Here is a 21,159-nt window from a genome sequence, read left to right on the forward strand (position 1 = left end):
ATTTCTTCAAACCAAGCTGCTTACCTATTGCAGATTCAGTCTTCCCAGCCTGGTGCAGGTCTACAATTTTGTTTCTGGTGTCCTTTGACAGCTCTTTGGTCTTGGCCATAGTGGAGTTTGTAGTGTGACTGTTTGAGGTTGTGGACAGGTGTCTTTTATACTGATAACAAGTTCAAACAGGTGCCATTAATACAGGTAACGAGTGGAGGACAGAGGAGCCTCTTAAAGAAGAAGTTACAGTTCTGTGAGAGCCAGAAATCTTGCTTGTTTGTAGGTGACCAAATACTTATTTTCCACCATAATTTGCAAATAAATTCATTAAAAATCCTACAATGTGATTTTCTGGATTTTTTTTTCTCAATTTGTCTTTCATAGTTGACGTGTACCTATGATGAAAATTACAGGCCTCTCTCATCTTTTTAAGTGGGAGAACTTGCACAATTGGTGGCTGACTAAATACTTTCCCCCCCACTGTATATATATCTCGGCTTGCATTTTGACTCAGAAAGTGATCTTGACTCAGAAAAGGTTGGTGACTACTGCTCTAGGGCAATTCAGAAAACTGATTGAGGACCTTATTACTGATGAATGTGTTAGTTTTTTATGACCGTGTTTTTCTTTCTGCTTGCATTTTGTATTTATATTGATGTCTGTATTTTCTATAATTTAGGTAATTCAGGGCACATCTGTGAAAGAGACCTTCGTCTCCGTATGACTCCCTGATAAAATGATTTTTATTGCGTCGTCCCACATCCCCTGCTAATTTCCGTGAACTGTGATGAACCCATAACATAGAGGGGTTGTTTTGTAAAGAAAATAAAACTCTCTCTCTCTCACACACAAACACACTATGTATGTTGTGTCAATTGATTGTATGTATTTATGTGGAAGCAGAAGCACTCTGTTGTCCACAGACACACACACACTGTGACTCTTTCCTTTAGTCCAAGAGTCGGTCAGTAAATCACGGTCACTCATGTGCGTCAGTTCAACCATCATGGTCTTACACAGTTAACCCTCTTTGACCTTGGGCCATCAAGGCTTTGTAACATTAACCCCCTTGTCATCAACACCCACCCAGCTGTGGTATATCAAAGTCATACTATCTACATCGCATAGAAGAAGAAGGACTTGTTTAACAACACATCACAGTTTGATGTGCTCTCTGTTGGAGAGCTGTGTTTATCAACAGTAGGGTTTAGGGATGGGCACTGATATTCGAATATCTGAACGGATGTTAGTATTCGATTACTTGAGAGAGTATTAATAAAAAATATTTGTAAAGAAATAGGCCTATTATGTTTTTTAATTGTTTTAAGGCTTTGGCTAAAATTATATTAAATTATCTATGTGACATTGCTACATAACCTACAATGATAGACCATGATATTTGACATTTTAATAAAATAACCGTTTTATTACAGTTTGTATCATAAAATAGACACCGGTAGCCTCCACGTTACACACATGTAGCATGTTATTGTTGGTCAATCAAAGCGCCGCTAGTCAGACGCTCCATATGCAGCAAGTGAAGTGGAAGGTTTCTAATCAACGCAAAATGGAATTAAAATGCATTAGTTAAGTTGGCTAAATGAGGAGTAGGCTACAATGATCAACCAACAGGTAGGCTTTTGTTTCATATGAATGGAGTTGTTGTAGACAAGGATGCCTCAAAATAGCCTCAGTTAGCCTTGCTACTTTAGCTAGCTAGCTTCTTTACAATGATTTGATGCAGTCAAGACAGGCACTACCAGATGGTACAGTATGATAGACAAACTTGTTGCTGCCATAGGTTATCTACTGTAACTAGCATGAGCTGGTTTGGCTACTTTCTCTCTCTCCCACTGTGGCACACACATAAGACTGTCACTCACACCGACCCCTGCTCTTCTATCGCCCCTCCCCCACCCTTCCAAGCAGAGCGCAGTGCACCGGCTCTCTCGCGAGTCGTGCAAGCAAATCTCCATTGAAGTAAAAAAAAAAAAAGTAACATTAAAATCTTTAACATTTATTTCGACCCAATGTGATGCAACAGTAACAATATTGAGTCTCTAGCTTGCCTAAGATACTCTGTATTCATTTTCCCTGTCGGATCGGAATTTCCTGCCAGATTTAGTGCCGCGCTTAATGATTGACGAGACTTCTGCCATGAGCTGATTGGTTGACTAAGTTATGACCAGGAAGAGACCACTTCGCTGAATCGCTAGCAGAGGTGGCTTTATTACAGTTATGTTAGCTTGATGCCAGCAGCTTCTCTACAGAATACTTTGCATAGCCAACAGGCGAAAATGGAAAACGATAGAGCCTGGGCCAAGACTAGAGTGAACCTCGGATTTGCGTTCACAACCTGGAGAGGGCTAGCTAGCTAACGATAGCTAGGGGACTCAAAACCGACAAAGAATTGTCCTTATTTCTGCTGAAAAGGTAAGACATTGCTAGCTAATAGATCTTGCTAGATATAAAGTGATATGTTGCTTTCTCTATTTAGTTGAAAATATGTATGCGAGTGTTTACACTAGCTAGCTGCTATGGATCACTTTTTTTCTTTCTTTTTTAGCATTCGCAGCTAGCTAGCTAGTGTAGCTAGCTTTTTAGCTAGCTGACTCGACTGCAGCATTGGTTGGTTTAATCTGAATATAGAATGTTGCCTCTGGCAATTATTTGTAACAAGCCAGCTATGCCTATATGTGTAATTGTGCTATTTCTGATGTCTGTGTTTTAAAAGCCACACATCTGATTAGTCATGATCCTATTTGATGACGAATCTCTAGCTAGAAAATATCTTTGAACAAAAATACATAATATTTTTCAGTGCTGCTTCAACTGCTACAACTTCGAGGATGCAGTTGGCACACCCCTGAGTGGGGAAGGATCAAATCGAAAAGCACAATCTTTGGCAAAAACAACAGTCTGTTCCATCATTGTATTTCCCCTACCTGGCCAAGAATGTTCCTAATAATAAAGTAGACATCTTCTAATGTTGGGCATCTATATAGCTATAATGTTTTAGGAAAATGAACTGCCCAGGATTAACTTTGAGGATTGATGACATACTGTCCCAATAAATTAGTCTACTGCACAGCGATATTACTGTTTTTATTCTCCCATTTGAGCTGTCTGGACAAGATGCAGATAGTACTAGCTCAAAACCAACACGTGTTGAGTATAAGACTGTAACATGACATTATCTGAAGGACTAGAAGCATTCTTCATTCTGCCTAATAGCCTCCTTCTCCAATGATGCAAAAAAAGAGTAACTCCCTTGATATTAAACTGAATGTATTTAGCCTGGAAATCTAAGACTGATGGTCGTGAAAGACAATTCTGTCATAGTTGTGAAATGGTTAAATTAATGGAGCATGTTTGATTTGTTGTTTATCAAGGTCTTCGTCTGAGCTTGACTACAGCAGCACTTGACTACAACATCAATAATCATCGTCCAGCCATGGTGAACGCTTACGGGAAATGTGTACCTACAGAGTACTCAGAAATGTTGATGAAAGGGGCCTTCAACCAAACATATGAATCATATGTAAATAAGGGACGTTTGTGTGGGCAACAATAAACTTGTGTGAGAAACCATATTTGTGCATTCTTTACCTAGCAGACAGGCATCATTATTGTACTTTTGGAATGGTTTTAGATTTGTTTTACTAAACTGTACACTTTTCCTGAATATCTATGCTCCTAAAGGTCTTCAATCCAAATTAGCATACCTACATGAGGGTAGATATCCAAGAAGACGTATGGACTACCCTGGTGTAAACGCAGTACAACAAGTCGTTTCGATTACAAAGATCAAGTCAGATAAAGGTTTATTGGGAGATAAAGGGAGATAAACAAGAATACAAGGTAGTCTCTGTAACCTTCTCAAAGGAAAACATTCTAGTAGAGTACTGAACTAATCTCACCCAGACCAAATCACTAAAAAACGACTTACAAAGATGTCACCATATGGAATATTTTTCCTAATTGGGATCCAGATAAAGAATACATACAGTATACTTGTGGAAAGTGGTCAACTGTTATGTAGACACATACTTGGTAAATAGAATAGTGCAGTGGCTAAATGGTAGCAGTTGTAAGGTGCAGGAGTCTTTGGATTTAGCAGTCTGTGAATTTGGAGCTGTCTCTGTTGGTACTGCTGGAATGTAAATGGTAGAACAGTTGTCCATGTTCTTATAGTGACGGTGCCTCCTTCCATCCTGCTCACTCATCTGTACAGGAAAAAATACATGTAAACCAAACTGATTTGTAAAATTCAGTAGGCCTACGTTGTCTATTATGTACAACTGCTGTACAAAGAGTTGAGTATCACACTTTCACAATCAATACACAACATCTTGATAATCAATGTAGCTAAATCACCACTTCTATAGATCAAATTAATGTCAATGTGTAGTCTATGATTAGGTTACATTAGGCTACATTTTCTACTTCACAGAGGTATGTTGGCAGAATGCCCACTTAGGTTCTCGAGATCTACTAGCTAGCTAGCTAAGGACAACCGTAGCGCTCGAGAATCCAAGGGGGTCATACAGTGCATTCGGAAAGTATTCAGACCCCTTGACTTTTTCCACATTTTGTTAAGTTACAGCCTTATTCTAAAATGGATTAATAAAAAATGTCCCCTCATCAATCTACACACAATACCCCATAATGACAAAGCGAAAACAGGTTTTTAGGAATTTTTTGCAAATGTTATAAAAAATAAATAAACGTATTTACGTAAATATTCAGACCCTTTGCTATGAGACTAGAATTTGAGCTCAGATGTATCCTATTTCCGTTGATCATCCATGAGATGTTTCTACAACTTGATTGGAGTCCACCTGTGGTAAATTCAATTGATTGGACATGATTTGGAAAGGCACACACCTGTCTATATAAGGTCCCACAGTTGACAGTGCATGTCAGAGCAAAAACCAAGCCATGAGGTCGAATGAATTGCCCGTAGAGCTCCGAGACAGGACTACTACTCACCACAGTTTATGCACTGCAGTGCTAGCTAGCTGTAGCTTAGGCTTTCAGTGCTAGATTCATTCTCTGATCCTTTAAATGGGTGGACAACATGTCAGTTCATGCTGCAAGAGCTCTGATAGGTTGGAGGACATCCTCCGGAAGTTATATAATTACTGTGTAAGTCTATAGAAGGGGGTGAGAACCATGAGCCTCCTAGGTTTTTTTTATTGAAGTCAATGTACCCATAGGAGGACAGAAGCTAGCTGTCCTGCGGCTACACCATGGTGCCATCCTACAGAGTGCTGCTGAGGCTACTATAGACCTTCATTGCAAAACAGTGTGTGTTAATAAATTATTTAGTATAGTTTTATCTAAAAAGGACAACTTTTTTCATGTTTCACTATTTTTATGAAATTCACGGAGGAGGATGGTCCTCCCCTGAGGAGCCTCCACTGCCGACATTGTCCTTTTTCCCTCAATGATCAAGTAGGAGGCAATTTTATTCAACCCGACCGCCACCCACCCGGCCTTCATCCACACAATATTCAATTACCCTAAACCTGCCTGCCCTGTGGATATATCTGCGGGGACTCTGGGTTATGTGTCAATACACGCATCACTAGTTCAGTCTCAGTCTCCCGCAACCAGTCCAGAGCGGATTTTGTCATCCCAGCTATGACCATACGACTACCAATGACAGCTGGCATTTCTGGGAAATCATGTTCAAATCCAAAAACACCAGTACACACACAGTTCAGTTTGAAGTGTTTCCTGTTTCAATGCTCTGCTATAGTCCAGGCAACGGCTCCCACATGGAGTTGCGTGAGTAGTGCAGCAGCGTGTATGTGTATACAGTTGAAGTCGGAAGTTTACATACACCTTAGCCAAATACATTTAAACTCAGTTTTTCACAATTCCTGACATTTGATCCTAGAAAAAAATGCCTCTCTTAGGTCAGTTATGATCACCACTTTATTTTAAGAATTTGAAATATCAGAATAATAGTGATGATTTATTTCAGCTTTTATTTCTTTCATCACATTCCCAGTGGGTCAGAAGTTTACATACACTCAATTAGTATTTGGTAGCATTGCCTTTAAATTGTTTAACTTGGGTCAAACGTTTCGGGTAGCCTTCCACAAGCTTCCCACAATAAGTTGGGTGAATTTTGGCCCAATCCTCCTGACAGAGCTGGTGTAACTGAGTCAGGTTTGTAGGCCTCCTTGCTCGCACACACTTTTTCAGTTCTGCCCACAAATGTTCTATAGGATTGAGGTCAGGGCTTTGTGATGGCCACTCTAATACCTTGACTTTGTTGTCCTTAAGCCATTTTGCCACAACTTTGGAAGTATGCATGGGGTCATTGTCCATTTGGAAGACCCATTTGCGACCAAGCTTTAACTTCCTGACTGATGTCTTGAGATGTTGCTTCAATATATACACCAAATGTTCCTTCCTCATGATGCCATCTATTTTGTGAAGTGCACCAGTCCCTCCTGCAGCAAAGCACCCCCACAGCATGATGCTGCCACCCCCATGCTTCATGGTTGGGATGGTGTTCTTCGGCTTGCAAGCGTTCACCTTTTTCCTCCAAACATAACGATGGTCATTATGGCCAAACAGTTCTATTTTTGTTTGATCAGACCAGAGGACATTTCTCCAAAAAGTACGATCTTTGTGCAGTTGCAAACCATAGACTGGCTTTTTTATGGCGGTTTTGGATCAGTGGCTTCTTACTTGCTGAGCGGCCTTTCAGGTTATGTCGATATAGGACTCGTTTTACACTTGTGGAGGTCTACAATTATTTTTCTGAGGTCTTGGCTGATTTCTTTTGATTTTCCCATGATGTCAAGCAAAAAGGCACTGAGTTTGAAGGTAGGCCTTGAAATACATCCACAGGTACACCTCCAATTGACTCTTATGTCAATTAGCCGATCAGAAGCTTCTAAAGCCATGACATCATTTTCTGGAATTTTCCAAGCTGTTTAAAGGCACAGTCAAGGTATGTAAACTTCTGACCCACTGGAATTGTGATACAGTGAATTATAAGTGAAATAATCTGTCTGTAAACAATTGTTGGAAAAATTACTTGTGTCTTGCACAAAGTAGATGTCCTAAACGACTTGCCAAAACTATAGTTTGTTAACAAGAAATTTGTGGAGTGGTTGAAAAACAAGTTATAATGACTTCAACCTCAGTGTATGTAAGCTTCTGACTTCAATTGTACATGTGTGCTTGAGTAGGGGGAATTGTGTGTGTGTGTGTGTGTGTGTGTGTGTGTGTGTGTACATCAGTGTTTCACAAACTAGGGGTCGTGACCCAGTGTGGGGTCGCCTGATCGTGCTTGGCTCTTAGAATCGGGGTTACGTCAGTAACCTCCAGTAGCCGCTAGATGCGGTTGTAATAAACAGCGGTTTCTGTTTTATTCCTATAAATGTGGCTATCTTTTGAACAAATTAAGCTACAAAATATTATGACCCCATCACTGAAGTATAACACTCTGTTTCACTCTACATTGCCCACAAGCCACGCCGGACTCATTAGAACAGAGTGGACAAGACCAGGCACTTAATCAGACTGGGGGAAAAAGAACATCAATGATGATATTCTTTTATACACAGAAGTTCATACAAAATTATTGCCTGATGATATTCTGAACATATAGCTTTCTGATGCATTACAGTCACTTCAAACCATACTTCCTTCAGATTGAAATACTGTCAAAAGTACTGTCAGTTTGGGAACCCCTGGTGTACATGTATGCATGCGTAGGGGAGTAGTGTGTCCTCCGTTGAACTCCTTCCTCAGTCTTATGTGGATGAAACACTGCTCTGTTCCCACAGTGAATCCAGAACACAACCTTAACCTCAGGACCCAGGACAGAACCTTAACCTCAGAACCCAGAACACATCCTCAACCTCAGAACCCAGAACACAACCTCCATTACATCCCATGTCTCCTGAGTGGTGCAGTGGTCTAAGGCACTGCATCGCAGTGCTAACTGTGCCACTAGAGATCCTGGTTCGAATCCAGGCTCTGTCGCAGCCGGCCGCGACCGGGAGACTCATGGGCGGCACACAATTGGCCCAGCGTCGTCCAGGGTAGGGGAGGGAATGGCCGGCAGGGATGTAGCTCAGTTGATAGAGCATGGCGTTTGCAACGCCAGGGTTGTGGGTTCGATTCCCACGGGGGGCCAGTATAATGTATTCACTAACTGTAAGTCGCTCTGGATAAGAGCGTCTGCTAAATGACTAAAATGTAAATGTAATGTGATGTCTTCCTCTTCCTGGACAGGTTGCTTTCTGACTGTCCCTGGGGCCTTTCTGTCCCTCCCTCCCCTCCACTGTAGTGGTGATTGTCCCTGAGGCCTGAAATTAGAAGAATTATAAAGGGACAAACCTCTCTGTCTCAGTCTTGCCCTCTGGGCTCTGACTGCCACAGTGGTTGTGTGGGGTCCTGGTCTGAGTTCAGAGACACGTTGTTCTTATAAGACGCTTGATATTTACGGTTACTTGGCAATGGAAAGAAAAACACGTTCTGTAGTATATACAGTATTTTGGTAACACTTTATTTTAAGGATCTGTAACAAACCATTTATAAGGTGTCCTCCCGAGTGGCGCAGTGGTCTAAGGCACTGCATCGCAGTGCTAGCTGTGCCACTAGAGATCCTGGTTAGAATCTAGGCTCTGTCGTAGCCGGCCGCGACCGGGAGACCCATGGGGCGGCGCACAATTGGCCCAGCGTCGTCCAGGGTAGGGGAGGGAATGGCTGGCAGGGATGTAGCTCAGTTGGTAGAGCATGGCATTTGCAACGCCAGGGTTGTGGGTTCGATTCCAGTATAAAAAATAAAAATGTATGCACTCACTAACTGTAAGTCGCTCTGGATAAGAGCGTCTGCTAAATGACTAAAATGTAAATGTAAATAAGGTATTTAAATGGTGTGTTCACCATTTATTAATCATTACTCCCGCTTTATAATAATAATAATATGCCATTTAGCAGACGCTTTTATCCAAAGCGACTTACAGTCATGCGTGCATACATTTTTTGTGTATGGGTGGTCCCGGGGATCGAACCCACTACCTTGGCGTTACAAGCGCCGTGCTCTACCAGCTGAGCTACAGAGGACCACAGGACCACAGAGGACCTACAGAGGACCGCTTTAATAAACCATATATTTTTGCAGTCCCTAATGTAAAGTGAGTGCTATTTATACTTTATAAACACTTTATAAATGGCTTAGTGACCACTGTAATTTCTCACAAAAAGATGGGCATGCCATTGGGAGACGTTCCTGCAGTACCTGGTAAAAGAGTAAGCACACAAAACAGGATGTTTAAGGAAATATATACAGTATACATGTGTGAATAACTAGCTTACTAACTTTTACAAATGTGGGAGTAATGATTAATAAATGGTGAGCAAACAGTTTGTAAATGCCATATAAATGATTTGCTCTGGACCCTTAAAATAAAGTGTTACCAGTATTTGTATTGCATCATCCCACATCCCCTTCTCTTTCCCGTGAACTGTGATGAACCAATAACATAGAGGGGTTGTTTTGTAAAGAAAATAAAACTCTCCTTGTCTCCTTTTGTCTGCGGCCCGTATTTGGCGGTGAAATTATATGAAAGGCTTGGTCTACCGACCTTTATTGTGAGGTAATTTACTGTACCTTGCAGGACCTGCTGTGCACATGCATCTCTGTAATTATGATTATTATTATTTTTAAATCAAACGTAAAAGGTTATTCCCTCTCCTTCTGTAGCTCTCTCGTTCTGGGTCTCTCTCTCACACACCTCACGCTTTCGCTCTGTCTCTCTCTCTCTCTCTCTCTCTCTCTCTCTCTCTCTCTCTCTCTCTCTCTCTCTCTCTCTCTCTCTCTCTCTCTCTAGGTGGATCAAGTTTGAGGAGAAGGTGGAGAAGGGAGGAGAGCGTTGGAGTAAGCCCCACGTGGCCACCTTGTCCCTTCACAGTCTGTTTGAGCTGAAGACATGCATCGAGAAGGGCACCATCCTGCTGGACCTGGAAGCCTCCACTCTACCACAGGTGGTCGGTAAGACAAGTACACCTCCCATAAGCCCCAGTATCTCACTGTACCAGCATACACAAAAACATCAGCCTTTGACTGCGGTACTTTTAGAATTGGGACGTTCCAAAACAGTGCTCTTTGAAACCAAGTGTCCTCAATATTGACCTTCTCTTCATCCCCTTTTGTCTCTCTGTTATCCTCCCCCTCTCTGTTACCCCCCCCTCTCTGTTATCCACCCCCTCCCTCTCTGTTACCCCCCCTCTGTTACCCTCCCCCCTCTCTGTTACCCCCCTCTCTGTTACCCCCCCTCTCTTTTACCCCCCTCTCTGTTATCCCCCCCGCTCTGTTACCCCCCCTCTCTGTTACCCGCCCCCCCGTTGCCCCCCTCTCTGTTACCCCTCCCTCTGTTATCCCCCCCTCTGTTACCCCTCCTCTGTTACCCCTCCTCTCTGTTACCCTCCCCCCTCTCTGTTATCCCCCCTCTCTGTTACCCCCCTCTCTGTTACCCGCCCCCCCGTTACCCCCCCTCTCTGTTACCCCCCTCTGTTATCCCCACCCCTGTTATACTCTCCCCCCTCTCTGTTACCCCCCTCTCTGTTACCCTCCCCCCTCTCTGTTACCCCCCCACTCTCTGTTACCCCCTTCTTCTGTCAGAGTTGATCACTGACAGCCAGATCGAGATCGGTCAGCTGAAGCCCGAGCTGAAGGATCAGGTCATGTACACGTTGCTACGGAAACATCGCCACCAGACCAAGAAGTCCAACCTGCGCTCGCTTGCTGACATAGGCAAGACGGTGTCCAGTGCAAGTAGGCTGTTTTCCAACCAAGACCAGAACGGTAATGCAGATGCCAGTTTGGTGCAGCCTTTTATTTTAATTTTTTTGCCTCCTACTTCCTACCTTGTCCCAATCAATTCTACCAATCACATATTTTTTCCTCTGTTGGTCATCAATACTATAGGATAAGGTGTAGTGTATGTTCAACTTTATATACCATCATTTGAGTGCAGTAAAGATGTTATAGGTACATATATCTAGGTGGCTATAGTTTTAACTATTAATAATGTGAATGTGACCTGCAACACTCAGGTTTACAAGAATCCTGATGCTTGTTTTTTTCTTCTTCAAAATACTACTATCTCTGAAATGTATTCAGACTTGCATATCATAATATAAAGCATGTGATTTAATTATTTATAAGACCATAACTGTTTGGATGGCCATTCAAAATAATATGGTACTGCAATTTGAAGTGTGTGAGATTGTTCTAGTTTTCTGTCTTCTATCTGTACTCACTGTCCTGCACAGACTTACATTCCCTCATGTTCTCTTCACTTTTTTCCTGCCTGCCTGCCTGCCTTCCTTCCTTTCTTCCGCCACTCCATCTCTCTCTCACCCTCTCTCTCTTTATCTCTCTGTCTGCACTAAAGCACGCAGTCTCAATGATCAACCCCAGCCCTTTCCCCACTTGCACCCCCAGTCCCAACCCCAGTCTGTGCCTTATGCAACCACGCTTGGCCCTGAGGAACCGATAAAGGAGATCCAAAGGAGCTCCAGCATGCAATACATCAGTAAGTCAGGTCAGAACACATTTATAACACATGGGATAACTAGGTAAGTTAGGTTATAATGCATTTATAACACATGGGATAACTAGGTAAGTCAGGTTATAATGCATTTATAACATGGGATACGTCAGTAAGTCAGGTCAGAACACATAACACATGGGATAACTAGGTAAGTTAGGTTATAATGCATTTATAACACATGGGATAACTAGGTAAGTCAGGTTATAATGCATTTATAACATATGGGATATGGCAGTAAGTAGGGTCAGAACACATTTATAACACATGGGATACGTCAGTAAGTCAGGTCAGAACACATTTATAACATATGGGATATGTCAGTCAGTCAGGTTATAATGCATTTATAACATGGGATACGTCAGTAAGTCAGGTTAGAACACATTTATAACACATGGGATAACTAGGTAAGTTAGGTTATAATGCATTTATAACACATGGGATAACTAGGTAAGTCAGGTTATAATGCATTTATAACATATGAGATATGGCAGTAAGTAATAATAATAATAATATGCCATTTAGCAGACGCTTTTATCCAAAGCGACTTACAGTCATGCGTGCATACATTTTTGTGTATGGGTGGTCCCGGGGATCGAACGCACTACCCTGGCGTTACAAGCGCCGTGCTCTACCAGCTGAGCTACAGAGGACCAGTAGGGTCAGAACACATTTATAACACATGGGATACCTCAGTAAGTCAGGTTATAGCACATTGGGTCCCTTTAAGTCAGGTTCTAATGCATTATAACACCCTAGTGTGGGATACTTTTGTAAGTTGGGTTATAACACTCATATACAGAGTTTATAAGAGGTTATAACACATACCTTGACAGTAGTCTATGTGCCAAGACAATTTGCGATCCACACATATTGCTGATATGAGCATTGATGACTGAAAACAATACTGTCATGAGTATACTCTCATGGGATATCACAATCAGTCCAACATTTTTTTATGTTTTTATTTTAAAGGGCATCATCAAACAGCATCTAAGTCACAGTCCTTCATGCCCAGAGAAACAGCAAACAACCAATTAGCTAATGTAGACCCTACTCGGCTATTGACCAACTTTGTCAGGTTATCACAACTCAAACGCAAAGTCAGCCTTCTCACTGAGTCTGATACTGCCGGCTAAAAGAGGCTAAAGGAAAATGCCTATCTCTCCCACCAACCCCACCATTGACTACTAATGCTCTATCTGCTCTGCCGTGCCAGTGAGTGACCAGTTGGCATCAGATCAGTGAAAGACAGGGCACGGCAGTGGGAGATTTCAGGCAGTAGATCTGATCCACTGCCTTTGGCATCGGCCCGAAAGCTTAACTAAGCCCTTGCTGCCTTCCACATTTATATTAGGCCTTGTGAAGTTTCTGTTTCTCTTCATCTTCTGTTTCTCTTCATCTCCTTCTCTGAGATCAGTCTAATCTAACTGGGTCTCTGTCTTTTCTGGGAGTTGCGCTCTACCTTTCATCCCAGTGAGTTTGTTTGACCCCTGGGTTGTGTTCATTAGGCACCAAACGGAAGAAAACAGACTGAAATGGGGAAAGACTGCCTGGTCCAATAAGAAACACTCACTTCTGTTTCAGAAAGCTTTAAAACAGTTTTCTGGTTTTTTTTGCCCTAATGAACACGACCCTGGTGAACCCTCTCAGGTCTGGTCTTTGACCTCTGACCTCTGATCCCACAGGTAGCCCAGCCACAGCCCATCGGAACCTGACCTCCAACAGCCTCAATGACTTCTCTGACCAACCAGATAGAGACCAGGTGAGGATATTACTGTGTGTGTGAGAGATCTAAGCGGGACCTTTAGGAAGCGATGGCTGTTCTCCGGGCACTCTAAATCTTAGCTCCCACTGTAACAATATGCAGGGTCAAGGAGTCGACACAGTTTGTGTGTTCCAAGAGGTGTGTGTGGGAACCAGAGCAAGGCCTCACTCTACTGATAAAGTCTATGAGCCTCACACACGACGATAAGAGCCCTGACTCGCTCTCTCTTAAGTGTTTGGTAACAATGTTGCCACTCCTCCTGAAGCCTGCTGAAACTACACAGACACAATAACTAACTCCTGGAATTACACTTACAACAGTAGCTAATTTGTAAAATTGATCTGGCCTTTGATAAAACACCAAGGCCTTGCTTAGTTAATCATCTCCTTACACCCGAGGTCTCTGGTTGCTTAAGTTTTATGCATTTCACTGTGACTAAGTACTCAGTGTACCACTTGGACCTTAGGTTGAATTTAGCAGTGTATTAAGAGATTAAGATTAATATCACTTTAGTTCCAACTGAAATGTGACTTCCGTTTTATCCCAACCCCTCCCAAAGACATGCATACATATACAGGTTGGAGCAGGGGGTGCCACACTGGGCGCCCGTGGAGCAGTTGTTGTGGGAGGTTAAGTGCCTAGCTCAAGGGCACAACGGCAGACAATGGCATCTAGGATTTGATACCTGCAACCCTCCAGTTTCCAGCTCACTTCCTGCCTGATTATTTTGTTGCTACCTCATTCTCATTACATTGTATGTAGACTGGATCAAGTGTATATCAGCAATGAACAGAAAGGGCTTTATTATGTCTTGTTAATCATACTGCTTGTGACATAGTGACTCACAGAGCGGTAAAGATGCTTTAATCTGTTTCTAAAGAAGCTACCAACTGCAGTGGTGTTGCCACACAATACAGCATATAATGACTATGTGCCGGGTACGGGCTGTACTCTGCTGCCCCATTTCATCCATGCAACTGTGTACAACTTTGGGGCATGTGACATGTCAATTGTTAGAGTACCTTTACTGCTCTTCTCATACTACTTTGATAAGGACAGTATTTTCAAGCACCGTGTCTTTTGAATAGAGCAACTCTTTAGATGTGTGTCAAGGCTCATTGCTTTCCTCCTTTTTCTTTTCTCTCACTCTATATTTGTGCATGTTCCTCTCTCTCTCTCTCTCTCTCTCTCTCTCTCTCTCTCTCTCTCTCTCTCTCTCTCTCTCTCTCTCTCTCTCTCTCTCTCTCTCTCTCTCTCTCTCTAGCTGAAGAATAAATTGATGAAGAAGCTTCCACGTGATGCCGAGGCGTCTAACGTCCTGGTCGGAGGGGTGGACTTCCTGGACACACCCTTCGTGGCGTTTGTCCGTCTGCAGCAGGCTGCCATGTTGGGAGGTCTGACAGAGGTCCCCGTCCCCACCAGGTACCCTACTGATCGCCATCACACCACAACTAAACAAACACAGCAAATATACCACATATCTATCTCATAGATATCTCATAGAGGCTGAATGGGACTCTATTTATAGAGTTTAGTGACCATGATTGGTACTGTATTTATAGAGACTAGTGACCATGATTGGTACTGTATTTATAGAGACTAGTGACCATGATTGGTACTGTATTTATAGAGACTAGTGACCATGATTGGTACTGTATTTATAGAGACTAGTGACCATGATTGGTACTGTATTTATAGAGACTAGTGACCATTATTGGTACTGTATTTATAGAGACTAGTGACCATGATTGGTACTGTATTTATAGAGACTAGTGACCATGATTGGTACTGTATTTATAGATACTAGTGCCCATGATTGGTACTGTATTTATAGAGACTAGTGACCACCGGTTATATCCAATTAGGGCTTTTTATTGAACATCCTTCTGCTTTTCTCTTCATCTCCTTTTAGGTTCCTGTTCGTGCTGCTAGGGCCCAAAGGCAAAGCCAAGTCCTACCATGAGATTGGACGAGCTATTGCCACCCTCATGTCTGATGAGGTACGTGACCACCGTGTCCAACACGCTTATAGAGTGCCTGGTGAAAGGCTACACACCCCTTGAACAGTTGTCACATTTTGCTGCCTTAAAATTTGATCTAAAAGGGGATGACATTTTTTTTTCTTCCTACAGATCTACAACTGTGTGTGTGTGTGTGTGTGTGTATATGCATGTGTATATATATATATATATATATACATATACACACACACACACACACACACACACACAGTTGTAGATCTGTAGGAAGAAAAAAAAATGTCATCCCCTTTTAGATCAAATATATATATATATATATATATATATATATATATATATATATATATATATATATAGACACACACAGTGGGGAGAACAGGTATTTGATACACTGCCTATTTTGCAGGTTTTCCTACTTACAAAGCATGTAGAGGTCTGTAATTTTTATCATAGGTACACTTCAAAGAAAATCACATTGTATGATTTTTAAGTAATTAATTTGCATTTTATTTCATGATATAAGTATTTGATCACCTACCAACCAGTAAGAATTCCGTCTCTCACAGACCTGTTAGTTTTTCTTTAAGAAGCCCTCCTGTTCTCCACTCATTACCTGTATTAACTGCACCTGTTTGAACTCGTTACCTGTATAAAAGACACCTGTCCACACACTCAATCAAACAGACTCCAACCTCTCCACAATGGCCAAAACCAGAGAGCTGTGTAAGGACATCAGGGATAAAATTGTAGACCTGCACAAGGCTGGGATGGGCTACAGGACAATAGGCAAGCAGCTTGGTGAGATGGCAACAACTGTTGGCGCAATTATTAGAAAATAGAAGAAGTTCAAGATGACGGTCAATCACCCTCGGTCTGGGGCTCCATGCAAGATCTCACCTCGTGGGGCATCAATGATCATGAGGAAGGTGAGGGATCAGCCCAGAACTACATGGCAGGACCTGGTCTTAGACCTGAAGAGAGCTGGGACCACAGTCTCAAAGAAAACCATTAGTAACACACTACGCCGTCATGGATTAAAATCCTGCAGCGCACGCAAGGTCCCCCTGCTCAAGCCAGCGCATGTCCAGGCCCGTCTGAAGTTTGCCAATGACCATCTGGATGATCCAGAGGAGGAATGGGAGAAGGTCATGTGGTCTGATGAGACAAAAATAGAGCTTTTTGGTCTAAACTCCACTCGCCGTGTTTTGAGGAAGAAGAAGGATGAGTACAACCCCAAGAACACCATCCCAACCGTGAAGCATGGAGGTGGAAACATCATTCTTTGGGGATGCTTTTCTGCAAAGGGGACAGGACGACTGCACCGTATTGAGGGGAGGATGGATGGGGCCATGTATCACGAGATCTTGGCCAACAACCTCCTTCCCTCAGTAAGAGCATTGAAGATGGGTCGTGGCTGGGTCTTCCAGCATGACAACGACCCAAAACACACAGCCAGGGCAACTAAGGAGTGGCTCCGTAAGAAGCATCTCAAGGTCCTGGAGTGGCCTAGCCAGTCTCCAGACCTGAACCCAATAGAAAATCTTTGGAGGGAGCTGAAAGTCTGTATTGCCCAGCAACAGCCCCGAAACCTGAAGGATCTGGAGAAGGTCTGTATGGAGGAGTGGGCCAAAATCCCTGCTGCAGTGTGTGCAAACCTGGTCAAGACCTACAGGAAACGTATGATCTCTGTAATTGCAAACAAAGGTTTCTGTACCAAATATTAAGTTCTGCTTTTCTGATGTATCAAATACTTATGTCATGCAATAAAATGCAAATTAATTACTTAAAGATCATACAATGTGATTTTCTGGATTTTTGTTTTAGATTCCGTCTCTCACAGTTGAAGTGTACCTATGATAAAAATTACAGACCTCTACATGCTTTGTAAGTAGGAAAACCTGCAAAATCAGCAGTGTATCAAATACGTGTTCTCCCCACTGTATATACACACACACATACTACATACTACATACGCTCACACACACAAAACACACACACACATGCATATTGACGCCACACACACACACACACACACAGACATAGACACTCTTTTACACTCTTCACATACACTGCTGCTACTCTGTTTATTATCTATCCTGATTGCCTGGTCACTTTTACCCCTACCTACATGTACATATTACCTCAACTACCTCGTACCCCTGCACATTGACTCGGTACCGGTTCTCCTTGTGTATAGCCTCGTTATTGTTATTTTATTGTGTTACTATTTAATATTTTTATTTAGCAAATGTTTCGTACATTTCAACTGCATTTTGGGGAAAGAGCTCGTAAGTACGCATTTCACGGTAAAGTCCACCTGTTGTATTCGGCGCATGTGACTACAACATTTTTATTTGATTTTGAACCTGCTCCACATTTTGTGAAAAAAATAAGTATAGAACATTTTCTATAATAAAATTGATTTTGTATATGTCTTCACACCCCAGAGTTAATACTTGGTAGAAGCTACCTTTGACCGCAAGTAGAGCTGTAAATCATTTTGTGTAAGATTCTGCCAACTTTGCACAACTCTTAGGGAAACATATATCCATTGATTTTGTCAAAATTGCTCAAGCTTAGTAAATTTGGTCAGGAATCATTGATGGACAGCAATATTCAAACTTTATCTCTGATTTTCAAGCAGATTTAAGTCAGGACTGAGACTGGACCCCTCCAGTTAACCATACTGCACCTGACTCACGTTCCCACAGGTCATAGCCACACCCCTTGCCTCTATCCACACTGATGGAATTAGAGAGGGACTTTCCCCCCCAGGATTTCCTTAAGTTACAGTTGAACTAAATCGTCAGCATCCCTGTGAACGCTCAGTCCCATGGAGAGCTTTATCTGACTGACTGTGGCTCTGAGTGATCCGACCTGGCCTGGGTGGCCCAACACTCTGTCTGAGATTTACAGAGATACTCTGGGGGCAATAAGATATAATGGCAAATGGCTTATATAGATGGGATAAGTGATTACAAACACACCATCTGGAAGTGATGATGATTGGGGATAATGATAATGATTGGGATCCAATTACTCACAATATCAGGAAGAGGCAAGTGTGAAACAAGAAATGATTAGTTGTGTGCTGGTGTTGATGTTAACATGGTTTCTGATTGGTTGTGTTGTGGTCAGGTGATCCATGACAAGGACAGACAGGACCTGCTGTGGTTTTCATTGGTTATGTGGGGAAGTGACATAGCTGATGTTGATGTTAACATAGTTTATGATTGGTTGTGTGCTTGTGTTGATGTTACCTTGGTTTCTGATTGGTTGTGTGGGGTCAGGTGTTCCATGACATTGCCTACAAGGCCAAGGACAGACAGGACCTGCTGGCGGGCATTGAGGAGTTCCTAGATGAGGTTATCGTCCTACCTCCTGGGGAGTGGGACCCTGACATCAGGATAGAACCTCCCAAGTCCCTGCCCTCCTCAGACAAGAGGTACAGTACTGCCACAGACACCTCTAGTCCTAGTACAGTTGCATAATTCTGTAAATTGTCCTAGTTCCAGAAAATAACTTAAATTGTGCATGTTTCCTTGGGTGCTCATGATGGACCTTCAGCAATGTGTTGGAGAGTGATGTCTGTGGGTTAACCTGCTGTGTGTGACTGTATAGGAAGAATCAGTATAATGCTGGAGGCGGAGGGGATGGGCCCCAGATGAACGGGGACACGCCGGGACATGACGGGGGTCAAGGAGGAGGAGGGGGACATGGACATGTTGGAGAAGAGCTCATGAACACTGGAAAGTAAGGATGACACTGTTCATTACCACTAGCCTAGTCCATAGCGTAGTATTGAATAACAGAGCAGTTTTCAACTGTTGCCAATACCATCCAGTGGAGGCTGCTGAGGGGAGGATGGCTCATAATAAAGGAGTATATGGAATGGCATCAAACACATGGAAACCATGCATTTGATACCATTCCATTTATTCCGCTCCAGCCATTACCACGTGCCCGTCCTCCCCAATTAAGGTGCCACCAACCTCCTGTGATACCAACATGTAGTACAGTGACAAAATGTCACTCAGCAGGGCCTCAACTCTCGCTGGTATTAGTGCTAAAATAATGTACTATAACACTAAAGAATTCCATTGAAAAGCATGAGCTGGCTCACACCCAAATTAGTTAGTAGAGGTGCTGACTAACAGCGAGTAAACTGTAGGCTATGAAAATAAAGACAGTCACAGGCTATATACAGTACAAGCGCCCAGTAAGTTATTGGGTAAACCACCAACGGTTCGGCATCACTGTGCCTTCTTCAGGGTGAAAGTATTTCAGAAAATAACACCTCAGGTGTGTGGCCAAAACAAGCCACTATTTACCGTTGCCTTTTAGTTACGCTATGTGCCAGACACTGATTTGTGATGAGACGGCATCCTTAGTAGTCTCGTAAAGCAGACATAGCTACGCTCACCAAAACAGAATGGGGATCATAGCAATCCGTCTGCTTTATGAGGCTACATATTTAGATTATTTGCCAATAATAAAGACTTTATGGCATAAATGGAGCTGTCACATTTTCATTGTTAAGGTTTTGCGGCGGCCTCATCCTGGACATCAAGCGAAAGCTGCCGTTCTTCGCCAGTGATTTCTACGACGCCATTCACATCCAGTCGCTGTCCGCCATCTTGTTCATCTACCTGGGCACCGTGACCAACGCCATCACCTTCGGCGGGTTGCTAGGAGATGCTACGGAAAACATGCAGGTGAGTCTGTCTCTGTTTTCTCTTCTCGAAACAGAAGCAGTTGAAAGAAGTAAAACAAATATCTAATTCAAGCATAACTGAATGGAAGTAATGGCAAAGACTTGACTGTGTCCTGATTCTCCACCCTTTTAACAAAGTGTGCACTTTAATACTTTCTGACATGGATATAAAATCATTGGATTGGTGTAATCATTGGCTAGTGTGAGTTTCCACCATTGTTAAATCCATGACCAGCATATTGTCGCTGTCTGATGAAAACCTTGTAACTACATAACTCCCCTAAATGTACTCTGAACATTTCAAGACTCTAGGACCAAGACAATGTATTCAAAATAGCTTCTGAAGTTTGGTTATTGTATGTTCGTTAATGGTAAAATATGGCAATTTTTTTAAATTTCCTGAAAAGTTGGTATGTTTTGGAGAGGTTTTTCATCAGACAGTGAAGATATATTTTTATCGCTATGTGATCTGACCAGGTGACATGATTAGGGAGAACTCCTGACCCTAAAAACACACATGCACAGCCTCCCCCCGGATGTGTCGGTCAAGGAAGGCATGCACAGGGAGGGCTGGCCTGATGGGATTTGGCTGCTCTGGAAATAACCACAGATCCAGATTACTCAGCTAGCCTCGTCACTGCCCCATCTCCCCCTCCCCCATCCTCCCCATTGCATGAGAGAAGGGGAAGGGAATCCCTCCCCTGACCTCTGACCTTTCCCAGAAGCCTTAGCTGTCCAAGCCACAGGAGCACAGTGTTCCAGGTAGCGCAGCTCTGATCCTGCATCCCAGCTGTCCACTGTCTCCCACCCAGGCCTGGATATGCTGTGGAAAAGACACCTAGTAAAAACACATGATCTCACAATGTGAACTTGAACAGGGCTGTCTGTCCTGATGGGCCAGTATAACAGCTCTGTGTGTGTTTCTGGAGCTGTGTGATGGGGGAAATAGAGATCTTGCTGAATCGGCAGATTGATATCATGATGTGGTTAGCTTCAAGACAATTGCACACTTGACAATTTCCAGTTCCCATACATACACAGAAGCTAAATGTATTTCTTTAGATGATAACAAATGTGACCATATGCTTCCTTTTATTTGTGAGGGTAAGGTACCAGAGC

General features: G+C 42.7%; 1 protein-coding gene and 1 long non-coding RNA gene across 2 annotated transcripts in view; both read left to right on the forward strand.

Moving 5' to 3' along the window:
- The window catches only part of LOC311127867 (electrogenic sodium bicarbonate cotransporter 1-like), a 103,486-nt gene that overhangs the window by 50,947 nt on the left and 31,380 nt on the right, over positions 1-21,159 (forward strand). Inside the window, exons 5-12 of the mRNA XM_084159764.1 lie at positions 9,858-10,018; positions 10,649-10,831; positions 13,268-13,344; positions 14,612-14,769; positions 15,260-15,347; positions 18,617-18,771; positions 18,948-19,079; positions 19,867-20,041. Of these exons, the coding sequence (XP_084015890.1) occupies positions 9,858-10,018; positions 10,649-10,831; positions 13,268-13,344; positions 14,612-14,769; positions 15,260-15,347; positions 18,617-18,771; positions 18,948-19,079; positions 19,867-20,041 (1,129 nt within the window). The remainder of the gene's footprint in view (positions 1-9,857; positions 10,019-10,648; positions 10,832-13,267; positions 13,345-14,611; positions 14,770-15,259; positions 15,348-18,616; positions 18,772-18,947; positions 19,080-19,866; positions 20,042-21,159) is intronic.
- On the forward strand, positions 2,045-3,582 carry LOC311127868. Its single transcript, XR_014613152.1, has 2 exons — positions 2,045-2,424; positions 3,384-3,582. It is a non-coding gene; the product is annotated as an uncharacterized lncRNA (long non-coding RNA).

This window comes from Coregonus lavaretus (genome assembly GCF_964263955.1).
Source record: "Coregonus lavaretus genome assembly, chromosome: 4".
Taxonomy (NCBI): Eukaryota; Metazoa; Chordata; class Actinopteri; order Salmoniformes; family Salmonidae; genus Coregonus; species Coregonus lavaretus.